Raw genomic sequence first — 13,575 nt, forward strand, 5'->3', positions numbered from 1 at the left:
AACACCTGGAATATCTGGAAAAGGTCGCTTTGTGCCTCACGGGTCTAGTATCCCTTCCTTTGTCCGGTTGAAAGAGGAAAATCGGCTCTCTGGGGGAAAAGAGTGGACTACAAGTCCCAGCATGCTCTGCGCGCCGCCCTGATCGCCGGGCCACCGTCGTTGGTGCGGGCCGCATGAATGAAGCTCTGGGCGTAAGGCAAAGCCTGGCACTGTCCGCGCGGCGGGTACCTGCTCCCGAGCGCTAGTGCGGGGTGTGGGCCGTGCGCGTGCGCGCTCGGAAGAGGCGGGAGACGAGTGCACCAGGCCGTTGCTGGCGCGTGGCCGCTGAGGTTGGCAACTGCGGCGGCGGCCAAGCCGCGCCACTGACCGTTGGGTGCCTGCGGGGCCTCCCGCCTCGCCTGGAGCTGCGGGCAGCCGTGGCGGCCGCCGGGGACGGAAAGGGGCGGAAGAAGGGAGGAGGCCGGCCCCGGCGCACGGAGGAGCCGCCGAGCATGCCCCGAGACAACATGGCCTCCCTGATCCAGCGGATCGCCCGCCAGGCTTGCCTCACCTTCCGGGGCAGCGGGGGCGGCCGCGGTGCTTCCGACCGCGGCGCGACGGCGGAACCCGAGGCGCCGCTGCCGCCCGGCTTTCCGGAGAACCTCAGCAAGCTGAAGAGCCTGCTGACCCAGGTCCGCGCCGAGGACCTCAACATCGCCCCGCGCAAGGCCACGCTGCAGCCGCTGCCGCCCAGCCTGCCGCCGGTCACCTACATGCACATCTACGAGACGCACGGCTTCAGCCTCGGCGTGTTCCTGCTCAAGAGCGGCACGTCCATTCCGCTGCACGACCACCCGGGCATGCACGGCATGCTCAAGGTGCTCTACGGTACCGTGCGCATCAGCTGCCTCGACAAGCTGGACGCGGGCGGGGCGCAGCATTCGCGGGCCCCGCCGCCCGAGCAGCAGTTCGAGCCGCCGCTGCAGGCCCGGGAGCGGGAGGCAGTGCGGCCGGGCGTCTTACGATCGCGGGCCGAGTACACCGCAGCCAGCAGCCCCTGTGTGCTCACGCCGTCCCGGGACAACCTGCACCAGATCGACGCGGTGGACGGGCCCGCCGCCTTCCTGGACATCTTGGCCCCGCCGTACGACCCTGACGACGGCCGAGACTGCCACTATTACCGGGTGCTGGAGCCAGTCAGGCCCAAAGAGGCCTCTGGTTCAGCCTGTGACCTGCCCCGAGAGGTGTGGCTCCTGGAGACCCCGCAGGCCGATGACTTCTGGTGCGAGGGGGAACCCTATCCGGGCCCCAAGGTCTTCCCTTGAAGCCACAGATGCTGTCCGTGTGCCCAGGTTGTGCCCTGTCCTCATGGGGCCTGCTGCTCGCCACCCACCCACCTCAAGGGCTCAGTCGTGCGTGCTCTCTGACCCTACCCTGGGCGTCGGATCTACGGGAGTGACCGCAACAGCGTCCGTGGTAGTCGTGGAAAGCGCGGGCTCCAGGACAGCAGCCGTGGGCACGGTTATGGGGGCGGGTGGGCGGGAGGCTGGGTTGGGTTCTGGTACTTTCACTGCCCGCAGGGATTGGGGACTGGGGCCGGGAATCTGAAGGGCTTCCATCCTAAAGCCATATGAGAATATTCTTCCTTTGTTATCCATGCTATACAAAATACACTAAACGGTTTTACCCCAACCCCATTTGGTAAATAAGGGTTTGTTTTCACTTCTTCCTTTGCCACCTTTTCCTCTTCACAATTAATTTATTGACTTCTTGGCCAAATGGTTTGAATTGGTTTTAGTTCAAGTCATTGGTTAAAACTATTTTCAAAAGATGCAGCTTTTAGAGTGAGCTCTCTGGTCGCAGCTGCCCTGCGAAAATTAAATCATCTTTTCAGAGTTCTGGGATCACTCTGAAAACGTAACTATGCATGTGGAGGACAAGATTTATTTTCTTTGCTCAGTCACCACATCTGGTTTACTCAGGCAGCCTCTACGAAAAAGTTTGAGCACCTGCATTTCTCAGTGAGAGCTGCTTCCTCAGAGCTTATCTGCCCCATGAATCTCCAGATTTGTGAGTCGAGCAGATTTTTTATTGTAGATTCAGCTTTAATGCAGACACTATATTATCCTTAAGTGACTGTTTTCTTGTCCTGCTCTACTTATAAGAGATGATAGTGTAATTCTGTGTTTTCTAACCAAAATCAGAGCTCAATCTGTCATGCTTCCAAACAACTGAATGTAAAACACCCCTAGCCAACTGTTGAATTCCACATGCCTGTTGACTTCTAATATCTTCCTATAGAAGTAGAAGAAAACCTGTTGGTGACTGCTTCACACTGTCCCAGGAGCCAGGGGGCTGTGGTTCCCCGGGGTTGCTCCTGGTGTTAGCCCTCTCCTTCCAATGGGAGAGCAGGTACTTGTTTCACCAGCTGTGTTTTGTGGGAAGAGGTAGAAGGCCGAGAGAATCATGGAGCTGGAGAGCTGGGAATTGACTATACTGGTAGGCACTGTAACGCACAGAAACTTGGGATGAAACACTTCCTGCTTCCCACTCCTGAAGCAACAGTTATCTGTCAGGTTAATTTTTGTCCTTATTAAAGCTGAGCAACTTTACCCTGTTTGCAGATGTACTAACACGATTTGCTTCAGGCCAGGGAGTGTTGTTTCCCCCTTTTTACTGTTTATAGGATTACATTTTTTCATGAAGCTTGTCATAAAAACAAGCAGTAGAAAGAAACATGCTGAGATTTACGGGGATGGTATCTGAGCCCTTTTGGTGGATTTGTGCCTGTGGCAGTTCACCTCTGTCTGTAACAAAGGAAAATTTACTAGTATTGTCAATAGTGTTTGCTGCCCTTGGGGGAAACTGCAACTTGCCTCTGACCACACTAGGTTTCCGAGACCCAGGGTGAAGGAGTATTAGTTCCCAGCTGTTAGTACCGAAAAGCAAGTTCTTTTTAATAAGAGACATTTATTCTGCATGACATGCCACCGAAGACTTGTTATAAAACCTGACATAGGTGTCATACCAAGCCTTTCCTCCAGGGTTGCAGAAATTGTCAGCACAGCCTCACACCTTGGTGATTCCAGAGGCCTTGGGCGTGGTGGCCTGTGGCTTTTCATGCCACACAGTTTGAAAACAAATTCTAGATATGCAAATAATTTTCTTACAGAACTTCATAAAGTAATATGTTTATGTTTTTTATAGCACAGTACTGAATGTGCAATTATTATTGGTGGGTCACACCTTTTAAAATTGTAGCAAAAACTTTATTTACAAAGACTGTTGATAGTAATATGTATGTTATAGTATAATCGAGTATGTTAAACTAACTCTAAAGAAGCATCCTGGAAATATGACAGTAATAAAGAACAACTTTTTATGAAAGATTGTGCTACCCAAAAAAAGTAATAAAAGTTCTCAATTCTAAGCTATTTGGAAGGAAAAGATCGGGGTGCTTTTCAGAAGTGACTGAAGTTGTTCAGGCCAAAACAGCAATACATCCTTCTAATTTAGTCCAGTAGGAACAGTGAGATTTGGTTCTCTAGTAAAATCTGACTAAATTAATGCTGAAAACAAAATGTAACTTGTTTTCATGAGCCAGTACAGAAAAAGTATGCTCATTAGAAAGACAAAATGGGCTACGGAAACCGCGCCTCTGTGCATCAAGTGTGAGCTGATGGACTTGTGCTGCTGCTTCCTTGTCCTGCAATGCGGATTTTGTTTTAGTTCCTGTGGGTGAAAGTCATTTTCTCCTGGGAAAGACTAATGAGCACAATGGTATTAATCATTTAATTTTTTCATTGAATAATAAATGCAATAATTGCCTCTCAATGGATGAGAAATTGTCTGTCTAAATACTTGTGAAGCTTTCAGATTCTCTGTTACACCAGTTGCATCAGTGCAGAAAATTGTGTACCTGCTTACTACTTTTGAGAACTGGTTTTTACTAGTCCTTCCATTTATTGATGAAGATGTGGGATACGTGCTTTTGTCAAGAGCAGTTCTTTGCAGCTCTTAGCTTCTGCCCGAATGCGGTCTCCTCGTAGGTGGCTTGCATCTTGGGAGGATCGTCAGCTCTTTATTCATAAGGATTCTGAGTGCTGTGCTTCAGAAGCAGCAGCATATGGTTAATTCAAACATCTGCCCACTGCTGTTTAACCCTGCCCTGGAAGCCTTGTTGCTGCTGTCTGGAACTGCAGTTCTCAATTAGAAATTAGGCTTTGTGCACAAGCTGACCCTAGTCATGTCCAGTGCACTGAGGAATCTCCTGTCAAAGAAGGAAACCATTTGTTCATGATACTTAACCGTCTAGTTAAGGGATGCTTGGGTGTATAGATAAAATAACTGCACTTATGGCCAACAAAGCAATGTTTAAAATTGTTTAGAGAAAATCTTGATTATGGCAAATTGGAGAAGGAAAGCATTTCCTGCTATATATACTCCTGCTAAAGGTTCAGAGCCTGTACTGTTGTACTAAAAGCTGACAGTCTTTTAAAGATTATTAAAGTCCAAGTAATAGCATAAACTTAATATTAGTTTATTTCCTTGAGGATGATCTTTGAAACAAAAAGACAAAATACATCTGAGATTTTGATGTCTAGTCATAATCTTCCTCTTTAAAAAGAAAAGACATTTTCTTCCTTTAATATTTTTCCTGTAGAGTTTGTGTAGTTGTAGTTTGGACAGGCAACATCTTACACACCTGTGTTGATGTTGGCCACCCCTGTGCACATATACACACACACACTCAAATTGTGTTGAACTTTAAAATATTACTGCAACAGTTTTATTTTTTCATTTTTTTATTTTAGGGAAGGGTCTGCAGGGTGTTCAGGGTCTCACTACTAGATCAGACTCATACTGATCCACCTGTTTACAGCCTCCCAAGAGCTGGGATTATAGGCGCACCACCAAGCGCAGTCTCATTTGCCCTCTCAGTATGCCCCATGGGCAGGGCTGGCAGGGCAGGCCCGGGGATTGAATCCCCCAGGCGCCTTAATCCGTGGAGCTATTTGGCCAACCTTAACAGTTTTTAATCTATAAAGCAATTTGCTTTGATCTCGTTAGCAGTTAGGATATTAAATGGTCTAGTTCATAAACCTTATTTAGGTTTAATCAGCCTGTTGATAATATGACTTGAACCATCTCAAAAATGTTACGAACTTTAAGGAGCTATTCTCCAGAAGTACCTTTAATAAGAAAGCAGTAACAGTATCAGTAATATTCTATAAGGTATATGCAAGAGATTAGTGGATGTGTCTTTCTGTGCCTTTTGAGCATAGTAAAAACTGAGATGCCTGTGAAAAATACCCCCAAGATTGTAAGACGAAAATCTAAGAACAACTGTCCTCACATTAACGTAGGAGTAAAAGCCATGAGGTTAGCCCTGCGAAAACACTGCAGTGTGGTGTTCCTCACATATATATATATATATATATTTATAGATTACTACTACCTCATCAAGTAAGGTGAAAGTGAGCATGTGATCAGTTTGTCATCAAAATATCTTCAATCTTGTATTTTAAATGATTTTACTTGCTTACTTTGTAAACAGTGGTTCAGATTATCTTGGTTGAAGGTGGTCTAAAATTTGTCAAGATGATTACGTATTGTATGAAACTTGAATGTACTATATTTTATTAAATCTTGTAAGGATTTGTTAACATGTAATTATCGACATTGGCATTCTATGCTTGTCAAAATTGGCTAAGGGTGAGGAGAAGTTCATGAGAAATAACCAAATTTTGAAATGTATGTTTAGCAATTCTAAAAAGATATTCCCTATCCTTGAAAGAGGGATGGAAAAGGACACAGAGAAAAGGATTAACTACCTCCATAAACTGAGTTTCAAATTCCATTAAAGGAAAAAGGTGGTTCCTAGGAGTAACCATGAGCTGCTGCCATGCTGAAGTACAAGCGATCAAAAGTCAGGCCTGAGAGCCTAACTGCAGCAAGAGACAAGCAAAAGGGACTTTCACATGTAACTAAATGCTGAATGCTCTGCCGTGTTACATCTGTGTAATGAGCCGTGGGTGCACTTAAATGATGTTAACGTCCAGATGTTAGAGTAAAGACACAATCTGTTTGCTTATAATAGGTGGATAAATACAATTTTTTTAGTAAACATGTTGTAAAATTACTACACAATTCTTCCAGTAAAATTAACCCTGTGGTTATTTTGCTTTGCAAACCAGTATTCAGCCTTTGATATTTTCTTAAGGCAAGTAAATACCATGTATTTCACAAGCTGAGTATTTTGATAGCATCTTCTAAGCCCACTAAACATATAGCAGGTGAGTGACCCTTCTGTTTAACAGTACAGTCGGGAAGGCTGAAATGAGCGCTGGGGTAATTTCTTGGGAAACCCATGAATGCTGTCATCAGCAGTGTCTGAGAGCATTCTGATCTGAAGAGGTGATAGTGCCTTCAAAAACTTTTCTGTAGTCATGAAACTAATCCTGGAACCTGAAAGTCATTTCCAGCTTGACCACGCCACCACACTTTCCACAAACCACATCTAGTCTGAGTTCCAGGCCTGGTCAGAGAGCTCTGAAAGCAGCTACAAACATGTAGTCTCTGAGTGGGCTCTTGTTTGTAAGTATTTCTTTTCCGGAGCCCACTCAGGAGCAGAGAAGCTATAGGCTGTTACAGAGGACGGAACAATGAGTCAAAACAACGCCTCCCCACTTTTACACTAACAAGGGGGGAAATCCCCAGGACACTAGCATTTGATTATGAATGGAGATTGGAGTGGCAGGTAGGGTGTCCACAGGCTAGCAGACAAACTTGGCTGTCCTGTCTCGGTCAAAGCACTTTAACTCACTGATATTAGTGGTCTTTCTTAATAGTTCCACAGGTGCTGAATGACTAATTCCCATCCAGTATTTCATAAATGACTTCTACAGCAAAAATATTGTTGAAAAGTATTTATTTACACTATAGTTGTAAGCCATTCATTATTTGAACTTCAGTTAGTGGTTTTTGTGTTAGATCATTTATTTTTCCACAACTATTAAGGGCTAATAACCAAACAAATTCAAATTTTGACTACAAAGGTAACACTTTTAAGTCACAAAACAAGAGCATACAAAAATATACTTTCTAAAAAAAATTCCAAATATTAATAAGCAGAAATATACAGCCATACTTAACCCAGGGAGTGAATTTATTTTTCCATTGTAAGGCAACCCATTTACATGCAGACCCTGTAACATTGTCTACATCACACAAGGCACCAAGGACACTTCCATCACAACTGCATGCATTCTAGGTTTAGAGAATTATATGTACATCACTCTTTAAATAAGTTAACCTCTGACTCATTTCAAGAGATCATAAATGCTTTACGTTTTTTCCCAAAGGTTCAGAACTTGGAGAACAGTGCACATCAAAAATACACAAACTCTGAGTGGATATACACTGAAAAAATAAGTCTACATTTTTCAACTCAAGAAGCAGATATTGCTAGGTCCCCCCATCACATTGCACTTCTGTTCTCTGAGTTTATAATACATATTGCTCAAAGGGTCGAGATGACTAGATACGCTCCGATTTGCTGTTCTAGGGCCACCAGATGCTAAACGAAGGCTGTTTTGCTCACTGCACAGCACCCAAATCAGTCCCAAGCAATAAAGTGCACATCAGTTTTGCTTGTCTTCTTTGCTGTCCCCACTTAAAGAGATCAGCATCTCCCAACCTACTGTAGAAAAAGTCTCAGATCAATTCTTGACATCCAAGATCAAGAACCTGTCCTGGGTCAAAATAAAGTAAAAAAGGAGCAAACCCCTTCTAGTCAAAGAACCCTTTAAAGCAGAGATAAACCTTAACCCTCGAGGCCAGGGGTCCACACCATGCCCTCTTCTGAGTCCCCTCACTGCCTTGGGGTGACAGTCAGCTCACCTAAGAGACACTAGGATGGGCTATGTTTTGGGAAGGACTCACTTCAAAGAGGAAAGAAGACCCAGGCTGGGCCCCACCAAAACCCTTTGCCCAACCAAGTAACAAGGAGTAGGGAACGGTGGTAGTGTTGGTCGTGCAGCTGGAATGGACAAAGGGTCTCCAGGGCCTGGAGGAGCTGATGCGTTCACCCTCAGTCTGGTCTTAAGGTGTCCGGGTCCGAGAAGAGCAAGGGGCCAGTGGCCCTCCACCAATAGTGCCATTGCTGCCGCTGCACAGACTGCTCCCCGCCTGTGAGCCCCCCACACAGGCTGAGGGCGCTGGGGCCGGCACCGATGAGGATGGAGCACTGCTTTTCCGCTCTTTCTGTCTCAGGTGGATCTTGGTGTGGCGCTTCCTCTCATCACTCCTGGCAAACTTACGGCCACAGTAATCACAGGCAAAGGGCTTCTCCCCAGTGTGTGTGCGGATGTGGGTGGTGAGGTGGTCGCTGCGGCTGAAGTTGCGCATGCAGATCCGACACTGGAAGGGCTTGTGCCCTGTGTGGATTCGGATGTGCCTGGTCAGCTCATCGGAGCGGGAGAACCGCCTGTCACAGCCCTCTGCTGGGCATGGGTAAGGCCTCTCATGCACCGGTGTCTTGCTTGGTCTGTTGGGGTACTTGCGAGGCCTCAGGATGGGTCGCAGGGGCAAGTGATGTGGGTTGTAGGCGGCAGCTGCAGCTGCTGAACTGCTGCCAGGCAGCCGGGGTCCCTCGTTGCCTCCAGGGGCCCCAGGTCCTGTGACCCCACCACTGGGGGCCCCCAGGGTGAAGTTACGGATGGTGGAGAGTGGAGTGAGTGGAGGTGGGACCCGGAGGGAATCCAGGGGACAAGGAAAGGGCTTGCGATCTGGGCCAGCAGTGCTGTGCAGGTCTCTCTGGCACTGAGGTGGGAAGAATCCCGGATAGTCTGGAATCATGGGGAAGAGACCTGGGTCCGTGGCAGGCTTGGGCGATGGATAGGAAGGAGGCGGTGGGTAGGCCAAAGAAGAGGAGGTGGAGGTGGTAGCTGCAGACAGGAATGCCGAGGGGTCTTGGTAGAGATCTCCCGCACAGCCTGCATAAGGAGGAGGAGGTGGTGGTGGAGAGTAGAGGTGGTCCAGGTCAGGCTGGTTCTGTGACATGGTGCACACACCCAGGGGTCCTGTGGCCAACGGGTTGGGGGAGGCAGAGCTGACACTGGACGAGGCTGTAGTCGAAGCAGGGGAAGTGACGCCCTGCAGGATGCCTGCACTCACAATATTGATGATGCCTTCTGGGTAGCAGCTGGCACCAGGGTACTGGGGGTCAATGGAGAACTTGCCCATGTAAGTGAAGGTCTGGTTTCTCGGTGCAGAGACAGGAGCAAAGCTGCTGGGATATGGGAGATCCAAGGCCCTCTTCTCTCCAGTCATGTCAATGTTGATCATGCCATCTGCAGGAGAAGAGGCAAGGTGGAGGTGGAGAATGAGAATACAGCCCCAAAACCCCCTCGCCCCTCTCTCTGTGGATCCATTCCCAAGGCTCTGGATCCCAGCAAGCTGGAGCACAATCCAACAGGTGGGGAAACTGAGGCCTAGAGCCAGTTAGAAAGGGGGGCCCAAATCCAGAACTCCAGAAGTACCTCCAGGAAAACAAGATGAGTTCCTTCCAACACCCTGCCAGCCACCTGTGGCTCTGGCCCCCAATAAAAACACCTCATAATGGCAAAAACACTACTAAAATAACCCATCTGCCTGGAACTTTTCTGCCGCTTGAGGGTCCCATGGCTGGGGCACAGGACAGGCACCACCTAAGAACTGACCTTTCCCAGCCAGCGCGAGAAGGTGCCAGTCCTTCTGACAAGGTACCAGTCCCAGAGGAGAACCCACAAAATGAACAGCGTCACTTTCCAGGCGCCTCCGCCCCCAGTGCCGTCCCTCCAGTGCCTTCCCTCGCTGTCTCCCTCTGCACTTTGACAGGCGGAGGCTGCATGGGCTGCAGGCTGATCCAGAAAGCCTACGGGTCTCTGTCCCTTCTCAGCATCTCTCTCCCTTCTCAACATTCTCAATCTCGCCCGACACCCGCGCGTCCCGGCCGCCCGAGGCCAGCGGCTGGGCTTCCTACAAGGCGCGGGGGCTGTGGGCAACGACTTTCTACGGCATCGCCAAGGAAACCCGCGGCGCCGGTGCCCCCGCGGGCCTCCCTCGGAGTCCGGGGGCTGCTTCCCGCTGCTGCCCGCCCCCCACCGCCTCCTTCTGGCCGAGCCCCTCCTGGGTAACCCCTCCGCTGCGCAGGCAGCAAGCCGGCAGAGGCGCGTCCCCAGGCAGCCCGAAGAGCACGCCGTAAGGTTCTCCCCGTGTTGGCTCTGCTCCGGAGCGAGCCGCGGACAGTCTCTTGGGCTGCTCTGCAGCTAGGCTTTCCCGTCGCTAAGCGCTCCCGGGAAGCCCTGAACTTCGCAGTCCCACCGTGCCTACCCCAGGAGAGAAGTCCAAAGGGCGCCAGCGGAAGGGCCCGCGCACGCCCGAGGCCCAGAAGGGCGCCGCTTCTACCCGCCCACCTGCGCCCCGCTTCGTGGGCTACCTGGTCTGGGCGCCCCGGTGCAGTTCTCTCGGGGCCCTTCTGCACTCACTGCCCAGTTCCAAAGTCAGGGCCGCTGCGCCGTCCACCTCGCACCCTAGCACCCTCTGAGCCCCGCGACGAGGACACGCGCCTTACCTCCGGCCACTCCGTTCATCTGGTCGAAGGGGCCTCCCAGCTCGGCATTGGGGAAGATGGTCACTGCCGTGGGGCCGAGGTCCTCCACCGGGTAGATGCTGTCAGACAGCTGGTGCACAAAACCACTGAGAGTTACTGGGATTTTGTCTACGGCCTTGGCGGTCATCATTTGCTTCTCGCACAACCTGGAGACCCAACTCCCTCGCTACCTGCTGTGTCAGAGAAGCCGTTTTGGTGAGGGACAGGACTCTGCCTGCCTTGGTATCTCCTTTTGCCCTCCACTCTTAGAAACAACCACCGCTAAAAATAAAAATCCAACAGAAATAAAACTAGCAAACAAGTTGCTGCTTTGTGCTGTTTTTTAAGAAAGAAGAAAAATGGCTCGAGGCCACTGGCTCCCTCCGATCTGTGTTCCGGCTGCTGGAAGCCAGGAGTTGCTGGTGTAGTGTTATTATAACAGTCTGTGTGTCCCCGCGCCGCGCTATTAATCGATTGCTGCTCTCCCAGTTAGACGGAAAGTGTTGCTCTAAGTATTTATGGGCAGGACTTCAATGCCCGTGACGTCGCTGCCCATATATGGACTGAGGAACAGGGCTGGGCCCCGCGGCTTTTGCCGTCACATGGCCGATTTCCATACGGGTTCAGCTGCTCTAGCTCCACCAGGCTTGCAAATCCGCGTTTGCAATCTGCGGCCACCGCGAGGGTTCGGGACGCGCGGCTGAACCGCAGCCCGGGTGCGGGGCGTGGTACTACGGGGAGGGCGCACTGCGGTCTGCCGGGCCGCGGTCTCTGAGGGAGCTCGAGCGGGTGGGGTCGCGCCGCGGCTCAGCCTCCCGGGGCGGGGAGGAATTCCGGTTCTCCCGGACTTTCCAAAAAAGGAGAAGATCCGGCGCCCGCGGCTCCGCCTCCCCGGCCCTTGTTTGGGAGCCATTCCGGAAAATTAAACTTCGGAAAGAAACCGAGCCCAGCCGAGACACTACAGTCAAACCCCTACTCACTTTCTTGGCAGCTCAAAACCACAAGCAAAAGGAGGCAAAGACAGAGAGAGAGAGAAGAAAAAAAAAGCTACATGCATTCACGGAAGCTGACTGCTTTTTTCTGAATTACTTGGTGGAAAGAAGTGGCTGGTGATAAGAGTGAATGCGGTATTGCTTTTTTGGAAAGTCTGTTCTATTTATACAGTAGCGAAAACGGAACAGGTTCGGGTTGTTTGTTTGTTTAAGTATTTTGGGCTCCTTCGGGCTGGGGGTAGACCCGAGGGGGAGCAGAATAACTGCACGAGCTTCAGAAGGAGCCTTCGGCTGGCCGGAGGCGCCTATTCCCAAGCCGCGCGTCCCGACCCCTTCAGCTGCAGCGCGCAGCGGGCGCCTTTCCCGGTGCGTCTGGGCGGTCGGCGGCGCGGGGGCGTCCGGATGGGAGCTTGGACACTGGCCCCGGAGCGCGCGCGCACACACTCACACACACACACACACACACACACTTCCGCTCCGCACGCTCCCACCCCCCGCTGTCCTATCCACACCCGCTCGCGCATCTTACGCTGCACACCTCTCTGGACCGAGCGCGCTGGTGCGCCCGCCCAGCCAGGAGACCCCCGCCCCTGTGCGGGTGTTACGGCTCGCCCCGCAGGATATTCCGCGAAGACCCTGTCCGCGCCCGCAGAACCTCCAAGCTCCATTATTTGTATCCCCGATGCCCGCGAGCCCAACTCCGGGGCGCACCCTGCCCACCCTAACCCTGTAGCGGAACACGCACTGGGAGGATCAGTCACTCTCCCTCTTCAGGATCATCTCAGCGAGCTCAGCACGGTCCAGGGTGACAGCAGCGTGCCCAACGCCACCTTGGAGCCGTTATCACTGCACACGGGTGCCCCTTAAGAGAGGAAATTGATCCCCCTGGAAACATTTCTATTTAGTTCTCAAAGCGGTTTTTTTAAAACTTTGCAGAGTCGATCCATGCCGCGCCCTTTTCTGGCGCGCTGGACTCGCGGGTCCGACCGCACTAGGAGCGCTCTGCGCCCGCCTGGCCGTGGCGGTCTCCCGCCCTGCCGCGCCCTAGTGCGGCGGAGGACCAAGATTCAATGGTGAGCGCTTCCCTTTCCTGATTTGGACCCTGAGCAGCCCAGCCCAGAGGAATTGGCGGGCAGGAGCCACGGCGCCACGCCGTGGAGGAAGCAGGCGCTGCAAGCGGTCACCCGCCGCTCACCTGCTGCGACCGCCCCGCGGCTCTCTAGTCTAGCAGCGCTTGCTTTGGCCCGAGCGCCCACATCCGGGACCCCCGGCAGCCCGGAGCCCCGTCGGCTCCTATTCCAGAGCACCGCTACTTCCTTTCCCGCAGCAAGAGTTGGCCTCCTGGACCCGCAATCTCCGCGACTTCAAAAGTCCAAGCAAATTTGGGAAAGTTTTTGTTCAACGCTGTGGGCTCTTTTCCAGTGGGGGTGGGGTGGAGTGTAAAAGGGCAAAGGAAAGAAATCGCGGCAAGGTTAGAACCCACTTTGTAAGGGTCTCAGCCCCAGTAAAAAACGCGTGAAGTCCCATCTCTAAGCAAAAGAAAAAAAAAAAAAACAAATCCACGCTCTTACCACGTGCGGTAGCCCGCTCCGCCTGCGCTCCGGCCGGTCCCGGGGCCCCCACGCCGACCACGGGCAAGACGACACCTCGGAGGGGAGCCCGACTCTCATCTCCAGCCTGAGTCCGGGAAAGGCGGCGAGGAGGGGGGGATTATGCAAATACGGTCACCGCGGCGGGGCTCGGTTTGCGCCCCCGCGGCCCAGAGGCGCGCCCCCACGGCGGCAGGCGCGGCCGAGCCGCTGCTCGCGTCGCTCTTCTCGGTGCACGTGGGCGGGTGGAGACCGACGCCGCGCGCAGCCCGAGGGGGAGCTCCGGACGCCCAGGTGCCGGCGAAGGGCAGTACGCCTGCCGGGGAGGCTGTCACCCCTGGCAGAGGAGCAGGCCACGGGGTAAGAGTGGGGAAAAAGCCCC

The 13,575-nt window shown here is 51.9% G+C and overlaps 2 protein-coding genes across 3 annotated transcripts; one reads left to right on the forward strand and one right to left on the reverse strand.

The window, feature by feature from the left end:
• The first annotated feature begins 159 nt into the window (after nt 1-159).
• Nucleotides 160-3,817, forward strand: Ado (2-aminoethanethiol dioxygenase). The gene has a single exon (XM_023716207.1). The coding sequence runs from the start codon at nt 492-494 to the stop codon at nt 1,302-1,304; it is 813 nt and encodes a 270-aa protein (XP_023571975.1). The 5' UTR covers nt 160-491; the 3' UTR covers nt 1,305-3,817.
• A 3,073-nt stretch (nt 3,818-6,890) lies between these two features.
• On the reverse strand, nt 6,891-13,360 carry Egr2 (early growth response 2). 2 transcript variants are annotated; one of them, XM_004632024.2, is made up of 3 exons: nt 13,176-13,360; nt 10,595-10,703; nt 6,891-9,332 (listed from the first exon to the last, which is right to left on the reverse strand). In XM_004632024.2, the coding sequence occupies exons 1-3, from the start codon at nt 13,272-13,274 to the stop codon at nt 8,083-8,085; spliced, it is 1,458 nt and encodes a 485-aa protein (XP_004632081.2). In that variant the 5' UTR covers nt 13,275-13,360; the 3' UTR covers nt 6,891-8,082. The 2 variants fall into 2 exon arrangements, with proteins under 2 accessions (XP_004632081.2, XP_023571984.1); XM_023716216.1 differs by lacking the exon at nt 13,176-13,360 and adding an exon at nt 10,804-11,325.
• Nucleotides 13,361-13,575: the final 215 nt, after the last annotated feature.

Source organism: Octodon degus, unplaced genomic scaffold (genome assembly GCF_000260255.1).
Source record: "Octodon degus isolate 3935 unplaced genomic scaffold, OctDeg1.0 scaffold00046, whole genome shotgun sequence".
Lineage (NCBI taxonomy): Eukaryota > Metazoa > Chordata > Mammalia > Rodentia > Octodontidae > Octodon > Octodon degus.

Bases quoted from the DNA above. Each gene is read 5' to 3' on its own strand.
- Ado (XM_023716207.1), top strand. From the start codon at position 492: ATGCCCCGAGACAACATGGCCTCCCTGATCCAGCGGATCGCCCGCCAG.
- Egr2 (XM_004632024.2), bottom strand. From the start codon at position 13,274: ATGAGAGTCGGGCTCCCCTCCGAGGTGTCGTCTTGCCCGTGGTCGGCG. The intron at 10,704-13,175 runs GTAAGAGCGTGG...TTTGTGCACCAG, and splicing joins GGAGCGGGCTACCGCACGTG to CTGTCTGACAGCATCTACCC. The intron at 9,333-10,594 runs GTAAGGCGCGTG...CTTCTCCTGCAG, and splicing joins GATGAACGGAGTGGCCGGAG to ATGGCATGATCAACATTGAC.